General features: G+C 36.0%; 1 protein-coding gene across 1 annotated transcript in view; it reads right to left on the bottom strand.

Moving 5' to 3' along the window:
* Positions 1-1,405: 1,405 nt before the first annotated feature.
* ANGPT1 (angiopoietin 1) overlaps positions 1,406-27,933 on the bottom strand; it is a 290,630-nt gene continuing 264,102 nt past the window's right edge. Inside the window, exons 8-9 of the mRNA XM_020879554.2 lie at positions 16,221-16,351; positions 1,406-3,962 (exon numbers count right to left, since the gene is read on the bottom strand). Of these exons, the coding sequence (XP_020735213.1) occupies positions 3,802-3,962; positions 16,221-16,351 (292 nt within the window). The 3' untranslated portion in view covers positions 1,406-3,801. The remainder of the gene's footprint in view (positions 3,963-16,220; positions 16,352-27,933) is intronic.

Here is a 27,933-nt window from a genome sequence, read left to right as displayed (position 1 = left end):
TGATTTGACCCATGAGGGGTTAATATCCAACATATATAAACAGCTTGTACAACTCAACATCAAAAAACAAATGAGCGTCCCAGTCAAAAAAGGCAGAACTGAATAGACATTCTTCCAATCAGGAAAGGCAAATGACCAACAGGCACATGAAAAAATGATCAGCACTGCTAACCATCAGGGAAACGCAAACCAAAACCACAATGAGGTATCACCTCACACCTGTCAGAATGGCTGTCATCAAAATGAACACACGTAATAAATGTTGGCCAGGATGTGGAGAAAAGAGAACCCTTCTACACTCGGTGGGAATGTAAATTGGTACAGTGGAGACTTCTCGGAAAACTACAATTACAACTACCACCTGGCCTAGAAATTCTGCCCCTGGGTATATATTCAAAAAGAAAAAAAAACCCACTAATTTGAAAAGATACACCCCAATGTTCATAGCATTATTTATAATTGTCAAGGTATGGAGACAGCCTAAGTGTCCATCAACAGATGAATGGATAAAGAAGATGGGCCATATGTGTGTGTGTATATATATATATACACACACACATACACCACAGAGTGTTGTTGTTGTTTAATTGCTAAGTCATGTCTGACTCTTAGTTGCTAAGTCACATTTGACCCCATGGATTGTAGGACACCAGGCTCCTCTGTCCATGGGATTTCCCAGGCAAGAATACTGGAGTGGGTTGCCATTTCCTTCTCTAGGGCATCTTCCCAAACCTAGGGATTGAACCCACATCTACTGCATTGGCAGGTAGATTGTTTACCACTTAGCCACCTGGGAAGCCCATACAGTGGAATACTACTCAGCTGGAAAAAAGAAGGAAATTTTGCCATTTGCAACAACATGGATAGACATAGGGCAATATGCTAAGTAGAGTAAGTCAGAGAAAGACAAATACTGTATGCTATCACTTACATGTAGAATCTAAAAAATACAGCAAATTAGTGAATAACATAAAAAAGAAGCAGACTCATAGATACAGAGAAAAAACTACTGGTTACCACTGTGGAGAGGAAAAGAGGGAGGGGCAATATAGAAGTAGGGTTAAAAAAAAAGGTTGTTATGGGATTGTATTAAATCATGTGTGTAAAACTTTTGCAAATATAGAACACTATAGAATTTAAAGAATCTAGTCAATTAAAAAAACACAAGAAATTAAAAAAAAAAATATTGACAGGACATAACAATCACAGTAGAGATGTGGGACTCAGACCCATTGTTTTGATCTAACATTCTAATGGAGCTAAGCTTTCTTATCATATCCAAGACTGAAAGATTTTCAAAGACTGAGACTTTCATTCATTTGGTAATTTTTTTCATAGAACCCATACTTCCATATATCTCTAATTTTAAAACTTGTAAAATATTTAAAATGAGGAGTTGCACAAATGTGTTACTTTCAATTTTATTTAAATCAAATAAAGCTGCCATTGATGTGCATAAATTGGCATAGAAACTACATGAGTTTAATTCATATAAAAATTGAAAGACAAAATCCTATTACCTAATTGTCTTATCCTGAATAATTAAATGCAAAGGATATACATGTTAAAATGGTGACAGTGCACATAATGGAGTCATAAAACATTTTATACTGCTTTATTATAAATAATTGGAAATATTTCATTTTTTAAACCCAGATAACAAAACAGTAAATATCATGCTTTTCCCCATTATTTCCTTTTATTTTTTGTATTATAAGTTGGAAAATAGTATTACTTTTCAAAAGAATGGTAAGTAAAAAATCTTTAGGAACACAAAAAACAAAACACTCACTTTCATTCACTTAAATGAAAACATCAAGGAGGTTTTCAGAGGAAGCAGCTAACCAGTGTTATGAAAGAGTCGACAAGAATAGAAAAACTGTGGAATACCTGCAAACAATTTTAAGGCAGAGCAGGTTTGAATATACATGTAAAAGTATAAACATTTGATGGTAAACTTTGAAAAAGTAATTTCTGAAAAATGTGAGTAGCTTTATTCTCTCAAATGGAGGAAACCCACAAAGGCACAAGGGATCAAGTCACCAGGCCTAAAACTGGTCTCAGTGCCCAATAAAAACTTTTTCTTTTTTTAAGAAAGGAAACTCAAAGTGGATTTCAATTTTCTTATATCAGAGTATACCTTATGTTTTGATAAAAACTGTTCACACTTGTAATCTTGAGCACTTAGAGGCAGAAAGCACTTCTTGACAAAATACTATAGTAACTTCAAATTGCCACAAATATCTGTGTCCAAAACTGACTTAAAATCAGTTAAGCCATAGAAATATTTTCATTGTGATTTACAGTAACTAGTAATTAGAATTTTCTTAGTCAAGTGACTATGATTAAGTTTCTCTTTTGTTCATGTGTTTTCTTTAACATATAATACAAAGTTTGCCAAAATTTTTCCTGTAATGGTAATGTATTAAAATCAGAAATTGCCTAAGAAAACAGAGCCCAAGATAGAAAAATATGAAGATATAGTACATTTCATAAAGTGGTATAGTAGTTTTTTTGAAAATGTGCTTATTTGCATCAATTGAGGGCAATGTTGCATATTCCAGATTAAACAGCTATTAGGTTTACTGTAGATATAAACATGCTATGTACAATTTTTCATAGACTTCAAAGTGTATCTTTTATAGAAACTGGAACAGAGTGAATCTGGAAAGCAAGTTTCAATTAATTAGTAAAAATTAAATTAGCATGAAATAACAGGGTGAAGAATTGAAGATAATTATTTTAAAAATAATAAAGTTACACTTAAGTGGACACATGCAAGAAGATACTGTAAAATGACCTGTTCCAGTTTACTTGGTTTTATTTCAACTTATTACACTCTAAAATACTGCTTTCATGTATAATATCAAAGGAAATATTAAATGCATGTATATTATTTTAAGGGCTTGATGATATATTTCACATTCTTTAAACTTTACTCAGGCTATAAATATATTTATATATCAGTCAGTTTTTAAAATGAATGAAAACTGTAGCACGGGGGAAGGATAAATTTTCATCTCATATGTCCAATAGTTGATTATGTCCATTTTTTCTGAAAACTGTATCAAAAAGTCAAAGAATAACGGAGTGTGTTTCTACTTCACACTGCTATTCTTCATGCACTACAGTCTTTATAGTTTACCAAAATGGAATTTACATTTGAAGATGGGTTAACTGACATCAACTAGCAAGTATGATTTAGGAATTAGAATTCTGAAATTCATTTCACTAACTCAGAGGGCAAGGCTGTTCCTCCTGAACTTTTATTTAAATTGTGCAACAGTACAAACTTATTAGGTTTGCATAGAAATAACACCATTTCACTGGTGTAATACATCTTTTCCAAAGGTTTATGGCAAGCCAGTTTTTATTCTTCATGTATACTCTTTTTGTTCTTGTTGTTCGTTTTCTTCTTCTCTCTCTCTTTTTTCTTTTTCTTTTTTTGGTTTTACATGAAATAAACCATATTTATCATCTGGCTACCATAGTTCCAAAATAAGATCCAGTAGTAGTTTGAAGCACAGTGAGCTTAACAGTTTCTTCCCTTTTAAAAGCTTGACAGTGAATGGCAGTCTATAGTCAAGCCATATGAACACAATCATCCCAAGTAGAGACTCTGTGAACTCAAAAGGTTCTAAATTCATAGTCAAGGACCTGGGTGACTTCACATAACTGCTACTTGTTGCCAGAAGGGAGACCATACTGTTTGCTTCGGAAGTTTTCAAGCAGTTTCTCATCTGGTGGCTTCTCCAGATTTCTTGGTGGCTTTTAAAATTGCTCTGGACTGACATTATGCCTTCAAAAGTCCAAAGGTCGAATCATCATAGTTGTGGAACGTAAGGAGTAACTGGGCCCTTTGAAATAATGCCATTTTATTCCATTCAGTTTTCCATGGTTCTGTCCCGCTGTATAAAACATTCCATTTAGATTGGATGGGCCACAGGCATCAAACCACCAGCCTGAAAAATTAGTTAATAATGAAAGAGAAGGAGAAGAAACAATTACATAAGTAAATTGAACATTTGGAAATTCATGCCACTTACTGAGGGGAAACATTCATACTTATGATTATTTGCAAATCAGAGGTATTCAAAAAATATCTTCCTGGTAGTGAAATTGTTTTAAATAGCATCCCAAAGACAGTGTACAATCAGAAAGAGGAATGCTCTCATGAAAATCAGGTTTCAGTGCCACTCCATTGGGACTCATTTCCCAATGTAATGATGGGAAGCATTTAGGTTTCAAGATACGATCTAGTCGGGCTTGGATTTGTACAAAGGGTAAGTAAAACGAAATCCTTCAGAGGCATTCCACCTGAAACCTGTTATTGGAAATAGAACAATTAATTATTAGCAATGAAGCTCAGAAGTTTGGACAGCTAACATCCAAACAGAAAGAAATGTCCTCCATGTAGTTCATAGTTTTGCCTACTGGCCCTTAGCTGCTTCTGAAATTAACTGGATACCAGAAAATGACTATGAATTTGGATGGCTATAACTTCTCTGCAGTTTATAGCAATATGGGAAGCATTCATTGAGAGTAACCACATAGTTCCTATATAGCAGCATGTTTTCCTGTGATTGTCAAAGTTCTTTCTAAACTTAGTAAAAAGAAAAATGATGAGTAACATATAGATCCTGTGCTCACAAAGCTCTCTGCAAGGATAACTCAGTATTTTATTTTTTAAATGAGTTAAGTTCTTAGCTTTTGGATAGAACATAGTACTTTTCCCCCTCTCTCCTGAAGTAATACTACTAAAATCTTTAGGGAGAGATTTATGCCAGAGACATTCTGGCATATTTGTATTTGGATACAGTTGACCTCCCTTTGATTACAGAGTTATACCTAAGGGACTAATAGCTAAAGAAAGAGAAAGCTATACAGCCGATGTTTAACTGTAACATGAGCATCATCTTGCAGAAACTTTAGAAAAAGTTAAATGGAGAAAAACTAGTTCTCATTTTTCAATTTTGGAGGGTGAATACAGCTGGGCTGTGTTTATAAAGTCATACTAGAGGCCTAACAAGCTATATTAATCACTAACTCATACTAGGAAAAAGTAAGGTATGTCAATGAATTTGGAAAGACACTGTATTTAATGTTTTAGCAACTGTATGCAAACAACATAGACGTTAATGTAGTCAAAACACGGGGGGACAAGAAAGTTCTTATTTGGCAAGCAAGGAGGAAACTGTAAAATTCCACCTTTTTCTTCTTAAGATTAATTCCTTTAAAATTTTTTGGTAAGTACAGCTAGTAAAAATATGCTATTTATATTAAAAAAAAAAGGCGTTCTAATATTAGGGAATTTATTTACCCATAATACTCTTAAAGGACAAAATGAAAGTCAAGTTGATTGCTTCAGTATTTTAACTTTCTCCTCCTTTTCTAGGACCTTCTTGAAGCATTCTTCCATCATGTTAATGAGCCTTTCATAGTCTTTCAAACATCCACCATGGTCTCTAAAGCAAGCACAGTTATTCTATTGTTGAGGACTACTACAAATCATAGAAGGATCCTCCAAGTTACACTAAGATACTCAGGGTAGAAGTGTGTGGATTTGTTTGGTTTACAGAAAGTCTTAAGAGTTCTGGAAGAGTGTGGGAAGGCAGACGTCTGTTGGAACACAGCCTGGAATGAAGGGCACAGACTGAAGAATATATTCATTGGGAAACTACAGTGAACTTCGGAAAGAGACAAGAAAGTAGGGGCACATGAGGGAATAGGATAAACTGATCTTATGTATCTTTCCTAACAAGTAAAGTGGGGAAATGTTCTGAGTAAGAAGAAAGGCATTTTGGAGACACTGAAAGGAGACCAGTATGAATAGGTCAAAGTCAACAAAAGCAACAGTAGCCTGAATCTGAGAGGATCTGAAGATCAAATCACATAGTCTTTTCTTCATTATCCCTGGTTGCTCAGTGGTAAAGAATCGGCCTGCAATGCAGGAGACGTGGGTTTGATGCCTGGTTAGGGAAGATCCTCTGGAGAAGGAAATGGCGATCTACTCCAGTATTCTTGCCTAGGAAATCCCCTGGACAGAGGAGTCTGGCAGGCTACAGTCCATGGGGTTGCAAAAGAGTCAGACATGACTTAGCAATTAAACAACAGCAACAACAAATGAAAAGGCATGGTTTATATTCCATATTTTTAGTGCCACACCTAACAGAGTTGGCTTAGCAGATGACTCGCAAGGGCCTACAGACTTATTGACAGATTGTTTCTTCTTTTAAAGCCTCTATAGTCTGAATTAGTCTAGTTTATTTTTTTAAAAAAGCTATATTTGATAGATACCTGTATATATAACATCCGAGTTTATTGCATTCATTTTTTCTTTCTTTATTCATTCAATTTGTAATCCTCATGAAGTGTTGTCATACAACACTCAACAAGACAGAGAACTCTTATGGAGCTTACTCCTAATGTGACAAACAGGCAAAAAAAAAGTAGCAAATAAAATACCTACAAATCATTAGGAAATGATGATTGGAAAAGGAAGAAGAAGAGGATGAGGGGAGGAGGTAACAGAGAAGAGGAGGGGAGAGTTAGAATCAGGGTGCAATGAAGGAGAATAATAGGAGCCCTATTTGCCTTTTCATGTTCATGGAAGAAGTTGATATTTAATGAAACTTGACAGATGAGAAGACTGCAATGTGAAGATGGGGAAAGACTCTACTAAGCAAAGCACAGCACATGCCAATGCCATGAAGCTGAAAGAGAGTTTGGTGTTTAGGGACTAAAAGAACATCAGTGTAGTTGGTATACAGTGGCCAAGGGAAAGACTTGTAGGAAATGAAGGTGGAAAAATGGCAATCTTGGTGGAAATTCAAACAATGTGGAAACTCTTATAGTTTATCCAGTCTACTTGTCTATCAGGTGCACAAGTGGAACATTCTCTAGGAATGGGAACCAATATTTTACCAGGGGAACCAGATCTGCCAGGTTAAATGTTTAATTAAATATTATTTAGAGCCCTTGTTCTATAACTGTGGTCTACCAAAGCCACCCTGAGCACATGTGGCAGTATGATGAAGGGGAGGAAATTGAATTTAGAATCAGTCCAACAAATACTAACCAATGGACAGACATAGGGGTCAGAGTTGAGTAAAACAAAATTCCTGACTTCAAGGAGTATACAATTTTGTGTAGGAGAGAAACAAACTGTTAAATGACAAGACAGCTATTTAACAGAGATGAAGAAAATCTTGGGAACAGAGGCAGAATGTCCTGTTAGTGGATCTGTAAGGTTCACTCATCACTTGATCTGGATCCTGAAGGACGGGAGGGAGTTCACAGGATAGAAAGAGATTATCTAAAGACAGTACGTACTCTGGCAGAGCAGAAGAGAGTGCCTGCCAGCAGCTTGGCTTGGCTAAAATGCCAGTGGGTAAGGGGTTGGAGAACACAGGGCTGGCAAAATAAGCAGGAGCAAGAACATGGAGGTTTTTATTATATGTTTAAAAATGCTCTGGTGGGCAATGGGGAACCTAGAGCACCAGACCAGAAATTAGAAGATCCTGACTTTGATGCTGACTTCACCAGTTAATAGCTAAGGGACCTTAGGCAATAGTATATGTATCAATTGATATTTACTGAACAGTTAATATGTATTGGGACTCTGCTAAAATATTTATATGCATTTTCTCAGTTTATCCCACACACAACCCTATGTGGTGTGGCAAGTACTAAAATGAAGACTCTGATGCTCAGACAATTTAAGGAACTTTTCCAATGTCACACAGTCACTTACGTCCTCATTCCTAAGATGTGGATCATAGATATCTAATCAACCATTTTCACAGCACAGGGTGCAGAGATCATATAAGATGGCACACTATTAAAGCTTCTAAAAGCCTACCTAAATGTTCTTGTGTAAGTTATCTAGGAAGCAGGCAGCAACTTTAGAGCAGGAATAAAAAGAATCAGATCTTATGGGATCATCACAATCATTTAATAATGAAGACCAAGTCAACAGTGCCACCATATTTACTTATTTGCTTGGTAGGGTTAATTAGAGAAATATGAAAATAATTTGGATTCAAATGAGTACAGTTCAGTGTTCGTGTTGTAAAGACATGGCACTTAAGTACCTAATATGGGTTTTATGGGCTTACCTAGGGTTTAGGAGGTAAAGAATCTGCATGCAATGGAGAGGCAGACATAGAGGAGAGACGTGTGGACACAGTGGGGGAAGGAGAATTTAGAGAATAGTTTGGAAACATATACAGTACCATATGTAAAATAGATAGCAAATGGGAATTTGCTCTGTGACAAAGGGAGCTCAACCCAGTGCTCTGGGACCACCTAGAGGGGTGGGGTGAGATGGAGCGGGAGACGGAAGCCGGGTTCAGGAGGGAGGGGACATTTGTATACCCAGGCTGATTCATGTTGTTGTATGGCAGAAACCAACACAGTACTGTAAGGCAATTATCCTCAAATTAAAGAAAAAAGAGATGGCAGAAAATAAAATGGAAGGGCAATTATTACTCGTGACAATTTCAGTTGTAGTGTCCTTTATAAAATACTCTGAACTTCAAGTTAGCAAAAATAGTTATCTCTATGCAAGTATTTTCTGTTTTTTCTGACAAGGAACAACAAGGAATTTCTTTGTATCAAGTATTTAAGTTTGTCCACTTTCTACCTCTCTTTGAAAAAATTAAGCATGACCCAGTCATTAAACATAAATCCTGAAAAGAAGTGGCTTTAAAGCATATTCATAGAAAACAGGCAAAAAGTACAGCAGGCTCCTGGTTACTTCTGGTTAATCTCCTTTGGCATTCATAGATAACCATATGTACTCAAAGGGTCCTCAGAAACAATGTAAGTTTGCATAACTTGAAGGTATCCTTGTGAACATATAAAGGAGTATGCCTGGGTTTGCAGTTCTCCAATTAGATATCAAATAGCTGAATTAACTATCTTCTAAAATTCTGGGGCAATATCAACTTTGTACTTTGTTCTATAAGTGCCTGGGGAAAATAGATGAGCTATATGTTAAAGAAGTTAATTAGAAGAGGCACTTTAAGCTTTAAAGAACTTAGCAATGAAAGCAAAGGATGGAAGGCAGCGGCAGTTTCCATCTGCTGTTGGGACAACTGATAAAATGTCTTAAATGTTTTAAGATTGGCAATTGCTGAGATGAACTTTGCCAAGCATTTTTCTTCATAACCTGTAACCTTATGTATATTTTAATAAGAAATCTGAGAAGCATGTTTCTAATTCATTTACACTTAACTCATTAAAATTTAGTTTTGGAATAACTATCTTGGGCTTCTCAGGCCTTGAAAAATCATTTGAGTCTTTTATCTTTGAAGCAGAAAATTCACATTTTATCACCAATACATGAAACTTTGCCCAGAAAACAGGAACTTGATTCTAAACTTTGTACTCAGGAAGTTCAAATTTATTTGAAAGTCAGGAAACCTAACTCTCAAATTCTTCTGATCCTAAACAAAATGTCTCTCAACACTTCTTTTCTAAGGTAAAAAGTACAGCAAAATAAAAAGATCTATCTGTGGTTATGGATTTCTTTCTAATCAGCAACATGCAAAAGAACTGGCGAAGAGAATAAGAATCTTCCTCTTTTATCACTAACTAAGGATGAGGTTGAAATAAACTGACTGATGCCATAGTTATCATCGGGATCATCATGAGAATCACTCACTGATTTCATGGGTACAAATCCGGCTCCTACCCAGAACTAGCCTCAAGGAGCAGCTGCAAGCTCTTGTGTGCTGAGCCGAAGGATCCTTCCAGAACTCTGCATTCCTTCTGTCATTTCATCCCATACCCCCTTCAAGTCAAGGACTTGGCTTTTTTCCCCTTTCTCTTCTTTTTGTTCCATAGATAGAAAGTTGTTTATCCTGGCTGGTAATCTTGAATTCATTTTAATCCTTTAGGTATTCTCTTACTGCTTCTTTCCTCCCTTGGACTTCATTTTACTTTTAACCACAGTTAAGTGAGGAAATCCTCATGAAAATGGGCCACAAACAGTAAAACAGAACTAAATTCTTGTCTTTGAGCACTGTTTCTTTTAAGAATGGCAGTAGAAGGAGTGGATAAGGTAATGGCTTCTCTGGCGGTCATATTCAAATCCTCTGACATTAATTCTGCGACCTTAAGCAACTTAGCTAAGTCTTCCATATCTTAGGTCTCACCAAAGATCTCTATGTAGAATGGTCTGTGGAAGTGTCCTTTTCAACTATTAAGTATGTCATTTATGATAATGCAGAAATGACTGTTATACACTAAGAGTGCAATGGATATTTATTATATTACTTATTATTATAGTAAAATATAAACAAAATTGTTTGGCTATTATCATCAACTATTAAGCTTTGGTGGCAGCCTTGTGTCATAGGCCTATCAGTTCTTATTCACTTTTTTCCAAATTGATCTTTTAAGAGACATTTTCTGATATTATTTGTTCTTTTTCCAATAAATATAAACTTCCTCCCAGAGAACAGAAATATAATCCTAAATTCTGCACTTAGAATGTTCAAATTTATTCAGAAGTTATAAACCTAACACTCAAAAGTCTTCCAATACGGAATTTAGTCTTCTGGGGCTAGGTTATTCTTAAAATTTGGCTCTAGTCTTTAATATTCATCCTTTTGTTCCATGTGTGTGCATGCAAATTAATATACACATGTGAAAGTGAAAGTGTTGGTTGCTCAGTAGACTGCGACCCCATGGACTATAGCCTGCCAGGCTCCTCTGTCCATGGAATTCTCCAGGCAAGAATACTGGAGTAAATAGCCATCAGGGAAGAATACTGTAGTAAGTAGCCATTCTCTTCTTCAAAAGATCTTCCTGACCCAGGGACTGAACCTGGGTTTCCTGCACTGTAGGCAGATCTTTACCATTTGAGCCACCAGGAAAGACATATACATAGTTTGGCATTTTAAATCTAAGTTCATGAAAAAGTCACATTCATATTCACATTGATTTATTTTTGTCTTTTCACAAAGATCATTTGTGATTTCACAATGTCCTTTCAGAGTCTGATAGCCTACTCATGCATTTAACCAAAATTTATTAAGCATAGCCTGTGAGACAAGCACTACACTAGGCCCTGAAGACACAATGGTGGAGAGCACGATGCTCCTGCCTTCAAGAAATGTACCTTTTTTGTAGAACAGCCTTGTGTACTAAATAAGAAATTGCTTTGAAATAGAGTAATGCAATGTAGATATCTGTGGCCAATCTTAAATTATCCATATGGATCTTTTCTCTCAACATGTTTGCCTAAAACCTAGAGAATGCCAGTTATCTGACAATGGTTAGCACATCCTTCCTGGGTTATCAAAACCCTAAGATGATTACATTTTCCCAAAGATCTTGTCACTTTAACAGTTAGAGAGCCTGTTAATTTCTTCCATTTTGTCTTCTTCAAGGTTATATAGCAGGCAAGGCAAGCATTTATCAACTCTCTATAGCTAGCATCTGGTAAGTTCGAGGGTGTACTAAGAATTTATGTGTATGACTTTATCCCATCTTTTAGAATTGAACTGAGAATATCCTTTGTTAGCTTTAGCAAAGTCTTGTCTGTCGACTGACATAGTTTATGCGTGGGAAACAGATTGGAGTTTCTACCACAACAGATTCTTTCTGCAGAGGGTTAGGTCACATTTTTACATAGCTTTTATATTAGATACCAAATAAGAAAATTGTGTTGAAAGAAAAGGTAAGAAAAAGAATGTAAAACAATACCATATTTTGTTAGGGGTCATTTTCTTTACTTTTGGTCAGCAACCTTTAGTAATTATAGTTTCTAGCAGAATTTTAGAAAAATATATTTTGAAGAATACTGATTTGGTACCAAAGCCCATGTTTTATTTGCATGTAAAAATCTAATGAGAAAAGGTTTTCATTTTCATAATTTGAGTCATAGTTTTTTGCATATTTATGTTTAATACAATAAATCCATATAAACAAAAGCATGTGGTGACTGATATTACATTTTCATTTTGTAAATATTACATAACAGGAAAAACATTAAGTTCATAATGAAACTGATTCTTTCCTTGGGCTCATGAGGGTACAAGAAGGGCTCTCCTATGAGACTAAGAAAATATTTCCTATAATCACCTCTTAAATTTATCCCTCCCACTACTGAAATATATACATTTGTTGTAATATACTATATAAACGGGGAACTTAAGGAGAAAACTTACACATTTTCCTAAGGTCAGTGAATCACAGAGCATAGATATTTCTGGTTTATAATAAATGCACACTAACAAATCATCTCTAGTGATTAATTAAGAGGTCAGTTTCATAGAAAATGTGTGTGGAAATTTTAATTTAGAAATATACGGTATGGTCCCATAACAACAGTGTAATAAAACATAAAAATTACTCAGTTTTTAAATTGGACCGAAGAATTTCTGGTAAGGTAGAAATAAGTACATATATGTCTGGAAAAGGAGGTATAAAACACTGTGGCATCTATTTCTACTGATGCAAATATGCTTTTTTAGTCAGCTATACTTCTTTTCCACTAACAATGAACTACAGCCAAACTGAAAAATAATATTACTTGTTTTTCTCTACTGCAGCCACTAAGAGTACACAGAACCAGAAGGAAACGTAGGAGACAGTCTTATGTAGACTGGCAACTATAGGAACGTGCATATGTAAACTCTCTCATATAACTACCTTTATATTTTCTTGAAGGTGTCCATAACTAGACATCCACAATCTTTTCTGGCAACTCATTCCAGCCTTTGATTCCTGGACACTCCATCAAAAGTCACTTCCTCCTTCCTCCAATAACTATCACGTGCTATATTTTGTCCCCAGAACTTGCTATAATGTGAAATCGTGTATTTATTGTTTACTTTTTGTTGATGGTCTTCTTCAAAAAATACAAGCTCTATTCTGTCTTGCTCACTTTTCTAATTGTAGTTGACTCTTAACAGTTACTCATTAAAATTACGTTAAGTAAATAGAGGGAAGTTAAGATGTTAGGAAGAAGGAAGAACAAAATGTTCTACTTTCTGTCTAGCTGAAATACCTTCTATTTTTAATTAAGCCTATCTCTTGTTTTTCAGTCGTTGATAGATAGGGTAACAACAATATCACCTCCTCCAACAAAAATCCCTCCATGTACTTGAAGAAAACTATTTAGGACGGTTAAGCAGGCAATAAATCTGACTTTATCCTTAACTTCTTTTAGAGTAAACAATGGAAAATATATAAACAAACAAGATAAAACAAAGCTTTAACTGATGATGGCAGAGAACTAAGTATTATTAGTTTCAAGAAGTATGAAATCTATCTGCTTAGGGGATGATTTTAAATATGTAAGAAGTCAAAATACAAATTTTTTAAAAGGAGAGGAAAAATCATTAGATGGAGAAAATGGTTCTAAGGTGAACCATGACAGAGAATATAGAGTGGTGGTGGTGTGGGGGTAGCTAAGTAGAACATAAGTTTCAGATAATACTCAAGTTACCTGGACTGTCACTGACATTCACCCTTATGTACCCCAGTTCTTAGCTATCTAAATTCCACATATTTGTTTTGCAGAATGCATCACTTTGCAAGACCTGGATTCTTTTAAAAGGATATTTGATAGGGTAGTGGTGTTTATTACAAAAACATATTTACTTAGACTATTCCAGCCCAAGCAATAAGTAGAAATTTCTTCTCCTCAATATATGTGTTTATTGACGGGTAAGAAGTAGGTCCAAGAGTGATTATGGATGAAAGAACATGATAAAGTTCAATCATCTGAAGCAGAAATAAAATCACAATCCTGACCAATGTAGTTTTCTCATCATTAACCAAGAGATGCATTCTCCTCTTTGCTTTGCTCTATATTTTCATTATTATGACAGTAATATGAACATATTGGAATACTATTCTAAGTAAACATTTGAACGATTTTACTGTTGGTCTTTCATGTGTTGTATTTATTTGATAAAAAAAAATCTGTAAAAACAGACATGGAGAAAATGAAGTGCACTTCTATATTAAAGTGGGCAAAAAAAGTACAATCAAAATCCATCTGTCCTTGTATAAAGTTGCTGATAATTTCACTTATAGGATCACAGAGGTAAAAAAAAAGGGGGGGTATTTTCTTTTAGGAAAAAAAAAAAAGTTCAAAACCTAACCTGTGGGTAACATTTTCAAAATACTCTAAATTTGTAACAGCTAAAATTGCATATAAAAGGCTTTTGAATGTGCTGTCAAAATGGCATTTTTAAAGCTTAAGGAGGAGGATATGGCAGAGGCAGAATCATAACAAGATGGCTTTGGTAATGCTAAGGCCAGTCTCATGTTGAAAAGATGCTACTATAAGTGGAGTGGATGGGAATCCAAATGGGATGTGATTTGGCAGTGGTAGTAATGAAAGGCCTGGGTATGGTGATGAAATTGGAAAGATTTTTCTAAAATGTTCCCTCTATACACTTTCATGCTTTGTTAACTAATGAGAAAAAATTAATTTCATTGGTTTCAAAATCTGAAAGTGACTTCAAGGGTTCCAAGATGGTTATTCATTCATTCAGGCAACACATATTTTATTGAGTTCCTATGTGCCACAATCTACCGAGCTAGATGTTAAGGATAAAATGATGAACATTTAATAACTTTTGTTTTCCTTATGTACAAAATGTACATTCGAGTTTCTCTCTCTGTGTCTCTCATAGAGTTGGTTTGGGATTCAAGGAAGATAGTACAACACATATGTAACAGGTAATAATATATAATAATATTGATAGTAGTACTATATTTGGAGAAGTAAAATGTTAGATTTAGAGAGGTTTTTTTCTACTAACATGAGTTTGTCATAGGATAACAAACAGAAGATAAGAATAGTTAAAGGCAGGAGTGATTACTCTTCCATTAAGAGAGGGAAACAACACTAAAACTGTGAGGAGAGACACTGGGAAAAAGCTTCCTTTACAGTTTCGCTTGGTGCCAACTCCTTTTATGCCAGAGCCTGGAACAATTTTGAGCAACATCATTTGCCATAAGGTTTTAATTCAGTGTTTCTTAGACTTCACTCAGTCATTTATCAACTTCACTAGCAGTTTTTGCCAGGGCCATTTATAACTTTTATTAATATTTAATGAATATTTTTCTTGAGATCAATGAATTGTTAAATATCAAATATTGTGAATCCTTTTTAAAAGGCAAAGTTTACATCATTCCTTTAAAGAGGAAATCAGCACCACTTTCTATAATAAAAGGGAGACATAAAACCCAGTAAAATTAAAACAAAAACATTTTAATTAATTTGAGGTAGATGCTATTGCCTTACCAGGGTCTTGAGACCGAGGCTGAAGAGTTTGCTCCTTCTTTGCTAAGAAGAGTAATTATTAAGTGCTGAAAAAGTATAGATAAGCTAGTACTAAACTGAGAATTTCTCTTTGACACACAAGGCGAGAAAAAATATTTAAATAGTGAAAGAGGATAAACTCTCTTACTCAGTGATATATATTATTTAGTGGTATCTCCTATGCCAGCTAAATTGGGCTCCAAAATTACTGCAGATTGTGACTGCAGCCATGAAATTAAAAGATGCTTGCTCCTTGGAAGAAAACTTATGACTAACCTAGACGCCACATTAAAAAGCAGAGACATTATCTTGCCAACAAAGGTCCATTTACTCAAGGCTATGGTTTTTCCAGTAGTCATGTATGGATGTGAGAGTTGGATTATAAAGAAAGCTGAGTGCTGAAGAATTGATGCTTTTGAACTGTGGCATTGGAGAAGACTCTTGAGAGTCCCTTGGACAGCAAGGAGGTCCAACCAGCCCATCCTAAAGGAGATCAGTCCTGAATATTCATTGGAAGGACTGATGCTAAAGCTGAAACTCCAGTACTTTGGCCACCTGATGCAAAGAACTGACTCATTGGAAAAAACCCCGATGCTGGGAAAGATTGAAGGCTGTTCATTCCACCACAGGGATCATTATGAGTATTTAGAAAGTAGGATAAGGGGGATTTTAAGAGGTTTAAGAATTTATTCAGAACCAAGCTTAGCACACCCCCACCATACATACTGGGGGAGGAGGGAAACTTCTAAATATGCTAGCAATGTCTTGCACAAGAACATGTGGTAAATTAGTGGGCAGAGCAAAATGATCTCTAGGGACTTGCTCTTAAGTTTCCTGACCAGAAGATCATAGTCTTTTCTCACAGATAAGAAACCTCAAGCCTCAAACCAATGAAACATAACTTAGAGAATGGCCCCATAGGACTTACCTCCTGTTAGCATGAGGGCACATTTGCACATGCAGTTGTCATTATCAGCATCTTTAGTGCTGAAATCAGCACCGTGCAAGATCAGGCTGCTCTGTTTTCCTGCTGTCCCAGTGTGACCCTTCAAATACAACCTGAAGTTAAAAAAAAAAAAAAAAAAAAAGATAAGTCATTCAATAGAACCCAGAAGACTGGTTTGTTGAATGCTTGGCTTTTTCATCATGTTCTCCCTTCTCTGAACTCAGCCCTCCAACAAACTGTTTTATAAGACCAAAGCTCTCTGAACAAAAGAGAGAGAAGGGGGTAGGAGGAAAAAAGAAGGAAGGGAGGGAAGCAAGACTCCACTTTACAGACAAGTAAAATTCTCTACCTGTGGGTAGAGAAGTCAAGTGGGCCTTAGGAAGCACCACTATGAACAAAACTAGAGGAGGCAATGGAATTCCAGTTGAGCTATTTCAAACCCTGAAAGATGATGCTGTTAAAGTGCTGCACTCAACATGTCACCAAGTCTGGAAAACTCAGCAGTGGCCGCAGGACTGGAAAAGGTCAGTTTTCATTCCAATCCCAAAGAAAGGCAATGCCAAAGAATGTTCAAACTACCACACAATCGAACTCATCTCGCATGCTAGCAAAGTAATACTCAAAATTTTCCAAGCCAGGATTCAATAGTACATGAACTGTGAACTTCTGGATGGTCAACCTGGATTTAGAAAAGGCAGAGGAACTAGAGATCAATTTGCCAACATCTGTTGGATCTTTGAAAAAGCAAGAGAGTTCCAGAAAAACATTTACTTCTGCCTATTGACTACATGAAAGCCTTTGACTATGTGAATCACCACAAACTGTGGAAAATTCTAAAAGAGATGGGAATACCAGACTCTCTTATCTGCCTCCTGAGAAATCTGTATGTGGATCAAGAAGCAACAGTTAGAACTAGACATGGAACAACGGACAGTTTCCAAATTGGGAAAGGAGTATGTCAAAGCTGCATATTGTCACCCAGCTTATTTAACTTATATGCAGAGTACATTATGTGAAATGCCAGGCTGGATGAAACACAAGCTGGAATCAAGATTTCTGGGAGAAATATGAATAAACTCAGACACGCAGATAACACCACCCTTATGGCAGAAGCAAAGAAGAACTAAAGAGACTCTTGATGAAAGTAAAAGAGCAGAGTGGAAAAGTTGGCTTAAAGTTCAACATTCAGAAAACTAAGATCATGGCACCCAGTCCCATCACTTCATGGCAAATAGATGGGGAAAAAATGGAAACAGTGACAGACTTTATTGTTTTGGGCTCCAAAATCAGATGGTGACTACAGCCATGAAATTAAAAGACACTTGCTCTTTGGAAGAAAAGCTATGACCAACCTAGACAGCATATTAAAAAGCAGAGACATTACTTTGCCAGCAAAGGTCCATCTAGTCAAAGCTATGGCTTTTCTAGTAGTCATGTATGGATGTGAGAGTTGGATTATAAAGAAAGCTGAGTGCTGAAGAATTGATGCTTTTGAACAGTGGTATTGGAGAAGACTCTTGAGAGTCCCTTGGATAGCAAGGAGATCCAACTTGTCTATCCTAAAGGAAATCAGTCCTGGATATTCATTTGAAGGACTGATGCTAAAGCTGAAACTCTAATACCTTGGCCACCTGATGCAAAGTACTGATTCATTGTAAAAGACCCTGATGCTGGGAAAGATTGAAGGCAGGAGGAAAAGGGGACAACAGAGGATGAGATGGTTGGAGGGCATCACCAACTCGATGGACATGAGTTTGAGCAAGCTCCAGGAGTTAGTGATGGACAGGGAAGCCTGGCTTGCTGCAGTCCATGGGGTCAGAAAAAGTTGGACATGACTGAGCAACTGAACTGAACTGAAAATTCTCTACAGCTTGCGTGCTTGATGTTTGTTTTACCATTTATACTCAAACTTCTATGGTTCTGATAATGCAAGATCTACCAAAGGAAAATGGGTTTATTTTTATTACTGTAAGTATTACTCTCCAAACAAAATATATAGAGTGTTGCTATAGCTTATATCATTTTGTTAATATTGAATATTGATGATGTGCTAAAGGGTACTTACTCTGTGACAAGCACTCTGCTAAATGCTTTCCTGGTGTTATTTAATTTTTATAGTAAATCTGTGATTCAGGTATCAACATCCCAATTTTTCATTCTAAGCTCAAAGAGGCTTTTGGCAATTGTTGACTGTAAATCCAAGTTCTTATTAATCATTATGTATCCACTAAACAAATATTTGTTGAGCACATACTATGTATCAATAATTGCTCTTAGCATTTAAGATATATCAGCAAATAAATGGAATGTCACCATGTCCTGAGGGACCTACATTCTGGTGGTATACCTAAAATTAATTTCAAAACCCCAACTGTTTAACCTCAAATGGCATTCTTCAAAACCCTGCTTTACTCTCTAGGAACATTTCTCATATAAAATTTACATTAACCTAGATCATGGGCTCTCCAACAGTTGCCCATACATCAAATCATCTGGTCATCCGTGAAAAAGACCTACTCACTAGACTAAGGAATGTATGATTTAAACTTACACCTCAGATTACTCTTGCACACTGTCCAAGGAGAACATTTTGAAGAATATTTTTCTAGAATTCAAAAACTAGTGAGCAAAACACAATAGTTGCCTAACGTAGTTCCCTCACATCTGCTCATTTCCTATGGACCCAACCTGCTGCTTTCATATCCATCTGGGTACTTTGAACTAATGCAAACTTGCTCAGCTCCTTCACTGGCTCCTCACAACTCAAAATAGTTAAGGTTGTCAGTAGCCTCTGTTTGATATTCAAAGTCTTCTCTGATTGAGACCTTCCCCTCTCTCTAACTCTACCTAACATCCCTCTGTTCTCGTTCATCAAAGTCATCTAGCAATACTCTCTTCAATTCCATGTGTTACCACTTTTGTGCCTAAGTGTCGTTTATGACTCTTCTCCATCCACAGTACAGATAATGGGTGATTAAACCTCTGTATGAATGAGACGCTACTAGGTTGAGTTCAGTTCCGAACAAAATTTTACATTATTAAACAGATAATAAATATCAGTTAATAATTTGAAGATACATATGTAAATATATTTTCCATATAAATATGATGTGTTTGCACCTAAGGACATGTACTGTCCCGTTATTATTTTGTATGGGTGATATATTTTTAGCAAAAAACAGTACTGCTGTATGACTGTACCAAAATAGTTTACAAATACATTCTGCAGAGACTTTTCAGCAAGAGTGAAACATACAACTAAACCCTCCTCAAGTTTCAGTTGCTTCAATAATTAATAGAACTTGTAGCTAACAGAATATTGAAGGAAGCATCTAATGTTGAATTATCACATAAAAGCTTACATTTTAAAACTCTAGAGACAGTCAAGCTAAAAGTCACTCATAACACAAAACTGTAGAATTTCCAACTGGGAATTTGCATTTTACATTGTAGGCAGCCCATGTGGAGGTGAGTTTCACAAGGGGAAAGCAAGGTGAGAGGTTACCAAGGGGAGTCCTAGGAACATGTTACCTGAGTGAATTCACCAGACCTTCAAGATATGGTCTGAAGTTTTAAATTGATCGCTTTCTTAGCCTCTCAGAGGCAGACACACAACTTGAAAAACAGAGAGACTTATGTCAGGTCTCCATTTACAGTCAAAATAGGGGGCCCAGTCTCATGTTCTCCTTAGAGGGAGTTTCACACAGAAAGCCAAATTATAATCAGAAAGTTACTTGGTTGGTGAACACAGAATCGGAGTCTGGGGAGAAGGATGAATGACTTCAAAATTAAGTAGCTATGATTCTGCTGGCCTGAAATCTCCCTCTCCACTGGGAGTGGGTAAATTTAGCCCACAGGCACTCTTGGATGAGCGATGCTAATTCCCACTCTGATTCTTGGATTCTCTATAATTTGTGATGACTTTCCTTCTTATTGGTTTAAGGTAAGTCAATACCATTTTCCCTGCAGTAGCTTTAAGCTCACTAATGGGGATAGACTTTCCAGGACACAATGATTTTCTACATTGTATTTTGTGGCTAAGTGAGCACAAAGGTTAAGTTGATAGTAACTGAGTGACTGGATGCACTGGACATAATTTATACTTTTATGTGTGCCTGTACTAAGTTGTTTCAGTTCAGTTGAGTTCAGTCGCTCAGTCCTGTCCAACTCTTTGTGACCCCATGAACCGCAGCACGCCAGGACTCCCTGTCCATCACCAACTCCCGGAGTCCACCCAAACCCATGTCCATTGAGTTGGTGATGCCATCCAACCATCTCACCCTCTGTCGTCCCCTTCTCCTCCTGCCCTCAATCTTTCCGAGCATTAGGGTCTTTTCAAATGAGTCAGCTCTTCACATCAGGTGGCCAAATTATTGGAGTTTCAGCTTCAGCATCAGTCCTTCCAATGAACACCCAGGACTGATCTCCTTTAGGATGGACTGGTTGGATCTCCTTGTGGTCCAAGGGACTCTCAAGAGTCTTCACCAACACCACAGTTCAAAAGCATCAATTCTTTGGAGCTCAGCTTTCTTTATAGTCCAACTCTCACATCCATACATGACTACTGGAAAAACCATAGCCTTGACTAGATGGACCTTTGTTGGCAAAGTAATGTCTCTGCTTTTTAATATTGCTTTTAAGTTGCTTCAATAGCGTCCAACCCTTTGTGACCACATGGACTGTAGCCCACAAGGCTCCTCTCTCCATGAGATTCTCCAGGTGAGAATACGAGAGTGGGTTGCCATGTCCTTCTCCAGGGGATCTTCCAGACCAAGGGATCGAACCCGTGTCTCTTAGATCTCCTGCATTGGCAGGTGGATTCTTTATCACTAGCACCACTTGGGAAGCCCTAATACTTTTATATGAAGGTTGTAATTTAAGCCTCATCATTTGCAAGGGTTTCTTTGTGTTACCAAGGCAATGGGAATGCATAATTCGAAATTTGGGAAGTAGAAAAAAGCAAAGAGAATTACTCTTAACATTAACCATAAGTGTATGGTTTACATACACTTAGTCTTTTCTTTGTTTTTTTCCTCTCCAAATAGAAAATATAATTTATATCTAATGAAGGAGACACAGGTTCCATCTCCAGGTTTGGAAGATTTCCCGGAGGATGGTATGGCAACCCACTCAAGTATTCTTGCCTGGAGAATCCCATTCTCAGAGGTGCCTGGCAGGCTACAGTCCACAGAGTTGCAAAATGTTGGACAGGACTGAAGTGAATGAGCACGCATGCATACATGTAATACCTGATTATATTCTATAAGCATTTTTGAACAATGGGAGTAAAGTTTCTGCCCACAGGCTCATCTCAGCTACACTCCAAAAGTAATCACTTATGTCAGTTTTGTACCCTTTAAATTTTCTTTTCATGAAAACACAAATGAAAAGAATGTTTTTTTACAACACATTTTTCATATATGATTTTATGACTATGTTTCCATACCACCACATACTCTTCTTCAACATCATTTGGAAGCTATCCTATGAGTATATCATCAATTGTCACAAGTTTAAGAGTGTCTTTATATATCTCTAAACATATATGCAAGTATAAATGTTAAGGTTAGAATAAATTGTAGAATAAATGTCTACAATGTTGTTTTGTTATGACTTGCACCAGCATGGAGCTCATCAACAATGGATGTTAGGATCTGTGGGTAAAAGGAGACATTTTTCTAGATCCACTTAATCAAGACTTGAAGGTCAGTCTTACAGTCCTGTTAGCTCTTCTTTGTATTACTGATAAAAATCTTACAACTGGTCTCAATGTCTTGAGCCCTTATCCTTTCCCTTCTCCTTAAAATCATTCTCCATATGGCTCATGAAAAACATGCCTCTCATTGTAATTCTTCTTCCCTGGTTAAAATTCCTCAGTTGTTCTTCCAACACATGAAAGATACAGTCCAAGTCTCTCATTGTGGTTTATAAGGACGTTGAAGATCTAGCCCTCCTCTACTTTCTCTAACACCAACCCCACACCTCCCATCTCTTATTTCATGCACACATACATAATGCTCCAGGCTTACCAAACACTCTGTCCTCTCTTCCTGGAAGGCCTAGAATTTCTAGCTGCTGAACCCCTACTCATCTTTGAAGATTTATTTCAAGTATAATCTCAAAGAACATCAGATGGATACCTATATGATGAAACTTAACTGTGTTATATTTTAGTTGCCTTTTCTTAACTTGTCTTCTCTCATAATAAATTGTAAGCTCCTTGAGGCATAAGATGTGTCTGATGTGTCTTACACAACTGAATCACCAGAATCTAGAATAAATAGCATCTGATATTGAAGGAAATCTCAATATTTACTGAATAAAGAAATTATGAATGTGAACTAATGATTTGTATAATTAATTCTCAGTAGGCTGAAGGTAGCAAGTAAAATCAAATCCAAATAAAAACAGTTCTAATAACTAAAATATGCCTGGCCCATATTTTCAGAAAGACAGCTTTTGCGTCTTATTTAGCCACATACTCAAAATCCCATTTCCTTGTCAACCAACTGAATAATTTAAAAATACACACACACATACACTTCTCTTGATCTTTCCAATTCTGTTTTTGTTCTCATTTTCTCAGAGACTCCAGGATATGAAAACATGTCTGATATATTATGCAGGTAGAATAAAGGAAGAGAACTTATGTCTCAAGTCTCATTAGTTCTTATATGTTACTGAACAACTCATTTGTATTGTGTGCATAGCCAACTGATATCAGAGAACATTCAAAATATAAAAATGCTTATGGTAAATTCTTTAGCTAAAATTATTTGAAACACAAAAAGCCAAATAAGGTGCAAAATATTTTCTTAAGGGCCTGCCCAGTCTAGGGACCTTGAAAACAAGAAGCAGAAGCACAGGAAGTCCCAAGATGGTGCAACGCAAATCCTGGGACATCCATGGCTGCGACGATTTAAAGGAGAAGTGAGGGGCTGGCAACAGAGGGGTGGATAGTCAAAAAGTAGGAGCTTCCAGTTCAAAATAACAAATCTTGGGGATGAAATGTATGGCATGGTGATTATAGTTAATAATACTGTATTGTATATAAGCAAGTTGCTAGGAGACTATATCCTAAAAGTTTTCATCTCAAGAGAACAAAATTTAACTATGTATGGTGATGGGTGTTAACTAGGCTTATTGTGGTGATTATTTTGCAATATATACATATAGGCATACAATAAATCATTTTCCTTACATCTGAAACCCAATATAATGTTATATGCCAATTATCTCTCAGTAAAACATAATAGAAGAGACCAATATTTTTAGGAATGGTGGATTTTTCACCATGCAAGTCTGAGCAGAACTTGTAATTTAGATACAGGAGTATTCATCCCCTCTATGTTTATATCCTTAATGTGTTGCAGGGGGCTGCTTATATGCTTCTAAGCAAGAGTTGTTTTCTTGCACTGGGAAATAGAGATGGTATTTCTTAAAAATAATTTTTTCAACACTCTTTTAAGCTATTTACAAATGAGGACAAGTGTGCTTCTGCAGAATCCCACAAGGATTCTAGGAGTAACGGCATAATCAAGGATAGGTTTCTTCAGAGTAAAGGGGCTCATTCGTTCTTAGCGGCTGTTTAGCTAGCACAGAATAGCAATTATTAACCCAAAGCTAACAATCATAGTTGGTTATTTGATAGGGCCAGACTAAGTGCTGGCCATTCACTAATGCCAAGTATTTTTTCTAGCTAGATAAGAAAACTTATTTGAATTGAGCCTCAAACAGAATATTTATGTGGTTCTTTTTATTAGGGGTTCTGGTTAATTTCTAAAAGCTTTATGTATAATTAACTATCCATGACTTTCTCTATTCTGCTAATGGAATGTCACTTTACAAAAGAAAAGTCAATATACAGAAGGGCCAAAGTCAGCCTTGCCTCTGACTCTGCTGAAAAGGACTTAAAGTGTGAGCCACTGGAGAGAATGCTTCCCCCAAAATAACACTATGAGAATCTTGGACATTTATTTCTTGTGTTCAGCCAGTGTAGATGTGGCTTACATGAAGGATGATGTGTTAGGAGATAAAAAGCAAATGTTATTTCAGAGCAAAGAATTTGGCTTAGGAACTGAAATATGAAGGATGCTAAAACAACAACAATCAACAAAAAATAACAATAGCACAAAACCCCCAAAGAACACCATTAGTTGGGACCAAAAAGGCAGCCACAAAATAAAATCATGGCGTTTATCCTTTGAAACACACTTTCCCTAACTAAGAAAAAAAATATAAGTACCAATTGGTCAGTGACTGTAAAGAATGTCAGTATTTTTATTTTTTCAATTAGCATATGAAGGGAAAATGAAACATTCATACTGATATAAGTCATGATTTTCTAGTCATTCTTGATGAAAATATAGTTATACTTTTTCTTTTACTTACAGAAGTTTCAATAACTAGAAAGACTAAATCATATTTCCTAATGAATGTAGGACAACAGTGTGTTCTATTATGGAGAAGTAGGTTTCAAAATACACAGCTGTATCATATAAGTGATTCTATAATTTTCTTTTTTTTCAAAATAAGCAGCCCAATACCATGCATCCAGTTTCTCACTAATTTTGTCTACTTAAGGGACTGTTATACCTCTCATGTTTTTACATCTTCACTGTACTGGGGGTGGGACGAGGGGAGGGTCTCTTTCATTATCCAAGGCAGTGGGAGTTGTATGTATGACAAATTGAAGTTTGGCCTCAGCTCCTTTAAACAGTAGACAGACTCTTAGATATCTGAACTTTAAGGTCTTACGTACTGACAAGCTGAGCAGATTTTTATTTTGGCTCTGAGTTCTCTCCCTGCCACCATATGGAACTAGTTTGTCTTTTTCATAATCACTTGAAGAAAATGCAAAATAACCCCCACAGTTCTCTTTCAGAGCCTGGTAGCAATGACTCAATTTGACAGAGTTTCCCAACACTGTTATGTCTTCTGGTTGCTGCTCCAGGGCTGTCTCTGCTTTAACCACCCTCCTTTCCCTGCCCCCCACCCTACTGAAAGGGCTGGGCACCAGCAAAGAGTGATACCAGAACATGTCTTTTAGCACTGAGTTTAAATGATATAGGTACGTCTTTTGCTGAAAGTAAAGAAAATATTTCTCTTGTCAATCTATATAGAGAGAAACCAGTGTTTGCCTTAGTGTAGACTTCTAGCAAGATTAGGCATTTATTTGATGTCATGAAGAAGTCATAGAGAGGTATACAATGATAAGTATTGTATGAAAGAAGGTAAGGGGAAAAAATCAAAAGATGCTAAAGTGTTAAAAAAGTTTAGTGGACAAAATTAGCTTTGGAAGCTATGGAGGACATGGACTTTGCAGGAGGGATGAGGAGGATATTTTTAATAAAAGGGGTATGAAATTCATAGCATAATTAAATTGAAGTAATTTAAGATCAAAAAAGGTAAGATATAAAGGGGACTCATCAGTCCTTTGAATGTGTTGGGAATGTCAAGTAAAAAGGCAGGCAATGAACTTATTTAGATACTAAGCACTTAAGATAGAGTTTTATTCCTTTTTTTCATTTCTATTGGTACTTGATGCTGAAAATTACTTGTTTTGTTTTCATAAAATGGTCTTTTTAAGTATAGAGTTCTACAGTGGGAATTACTAAGGCTGGAAGTCTTGAGATAAAAACAAGAATATAAATTTTATCTTAGCACAAAGAAGACTTGAGCTCTATATTAGCCATTCCTAATATAGTAAAATTATCTCTAGTTAATCAATGTTTTCTATTTCTTTTCAAAATAGCATCCTCAAGATAAACATTTTATTCTCTTTAAATAAAGAGATTGTGCAGGATTGTGCAAGCACATCTGGGGCTTATAAATGACCAGAACTTTACTGAACTGATTCTTTGCTCCCAAGTCTAAAATCAAGCATCTTTCAAGACAAAGTATTACGCGGGAAGCCTTTTCTCTTCTTTCTCCTATAAGTTGCCATCGCACAGATAAGTTGCTTCTCCTGTGGCATATCTCATTTTGCCTATTGTAGTATCTCTCTTTATGTATGTGTCTTTTCTTCCTCATCAGACTGTTAAACATTTGATGAGAAGTCTTCCTGTCTTAGCCATCTTTGTAAACTTTATATATATTTACATGATAGGTATTAACAAATATTTATTGAGTCAATATGAATTAAGAATTCAAACTGTTAAGATTTACTTATCACAAGAGATTGTTTATATGTAGTAATATTTTAACTCCAATAATACAATTATGCTTTACAATTCAAATGCCATGGGTTTTTTTTTTTCCTAATTTGAAATTTGTCCAATATTAATGATCTAATGGTCTGCTCAAATATTATTGGGACAATGTTTTAAAAAGGATAGAATTAGTTTGTGGCTGCCACCAGAAATTTGAAGAAACAGCTCATGGAATAAACTATTAAAGGAAATACAAGAAATGAGAACATCAAGTCGGACCAAAGGATCTATAGCTATACATGAGTTCCATTCTGTTGCAAAATTCCCTCTGGAACAAAGATATTCATTTTAAAGATGTGTTTCAAAAACTTCATCTTCTTTGTTAGAGGACAGAGGTCTTTCCAACGCTGAATCCTAGGACTGCAATCTCTGTTGGAGCAGGCAGTATGTGTCATTATGTGCAGCACTATTTTTCCCATGCTAGAGACATATTATGTTACTCTACTGTCCATAGGTGAATGGATTATGTACTTATTTGCAACAGCCTGTAAATGAATATGTGAGAAGATAGGAAAATACATGAAGTAAAGTTGGTGCACCTATGAAAAAAAGAGTGAACATAAGCCTATGACAGAGAGTTGTATGACAATGATCTACGATCATAGTTACAAATGTGTAAGTAGAAGGAAAAATTCATATGAAGTTTCAAAAGAAAAGAGAATGTGGGTAGGAAGATTAAAAGATCTAATAACATATGGTTGGCAAATTAAAAATTAAGGACAAAACAGAGACTGAGAGATACTTAAAGATACAAAGATCAAAAAGATACAGGTGGTTGGGTACAGAATAAGTATGAATGAAGAAAATAATTGAAATAAAGTCGTTAACTAAAATTTTTCCTTCTTTCATCTCCCCACTGCCCACAAAAAATGAACATATAAAACGTTAGCTTCTGATGAGTAGGACTGTTATGTACATTTGCACATGAGTGTCTATAGACCTCAAGAGATAACAAAATAGGGTTGGGAGCTTTATTGTCTGGGTATGCAGTGCAGTGCTTATCCTTTCTTGATCCTCAGTTGCCTCCTCTATAAAATGACTCTATTATTATTAAATATTAAATTTATTATTATTAAATATTAAAAATTATTAAATAGTAGTGTCCTTCTAATACTGTTGTGACAAATAGATGAAGTAATGCATATAAAGGGGCTTCCCCAGTGGCAAAGTGGAAAAGAATCTGCCTGCTAATGCAGGAGATACAAGAGATGCAGGTTTGATCCCTGGGTTGGACAGATTCCCTGGAGAAGGAAATGGCAACCCACTCTGGTAATCTTGCTTATAAAATTCCATGAACAAAGGAGCCTGGCAGGCTATAGTCCATGGGGTTGTGAAGAGTCAGATGCAACTGGGAAACTGAGCTCAATATATATAACTCAATATATTTAAAAGTCTTGAAAAGATTGTTGCATGTGGAGTACTTATCAATATTAATAAAAAATTAAACAAAGAAATCAAACTTCCCTAACCAATAATTATAAACA

Source organism: Odocoileus virginianus, chromosome 15 (assembly GCF_023699985.2).
Source record: "Odocoileus virginianus isolate 20LAN1187 ecotype Illinois chromosome 15, Ovbor_1.2, whole genome shotgun sequence".
NCBI classification, from domain to species: domain Eukaryota; kingdom Metazoa; phylum Chordata; class Mammalia; order Artiodactyla; family Cervidae; genus Odocoileus; species Odocoileus virginianus.
The sequence above is the reverse complement of the archived record's forward strand: the minus strand, read 5'-3'. Positions and strand labels throughout refer to the sequence as shown.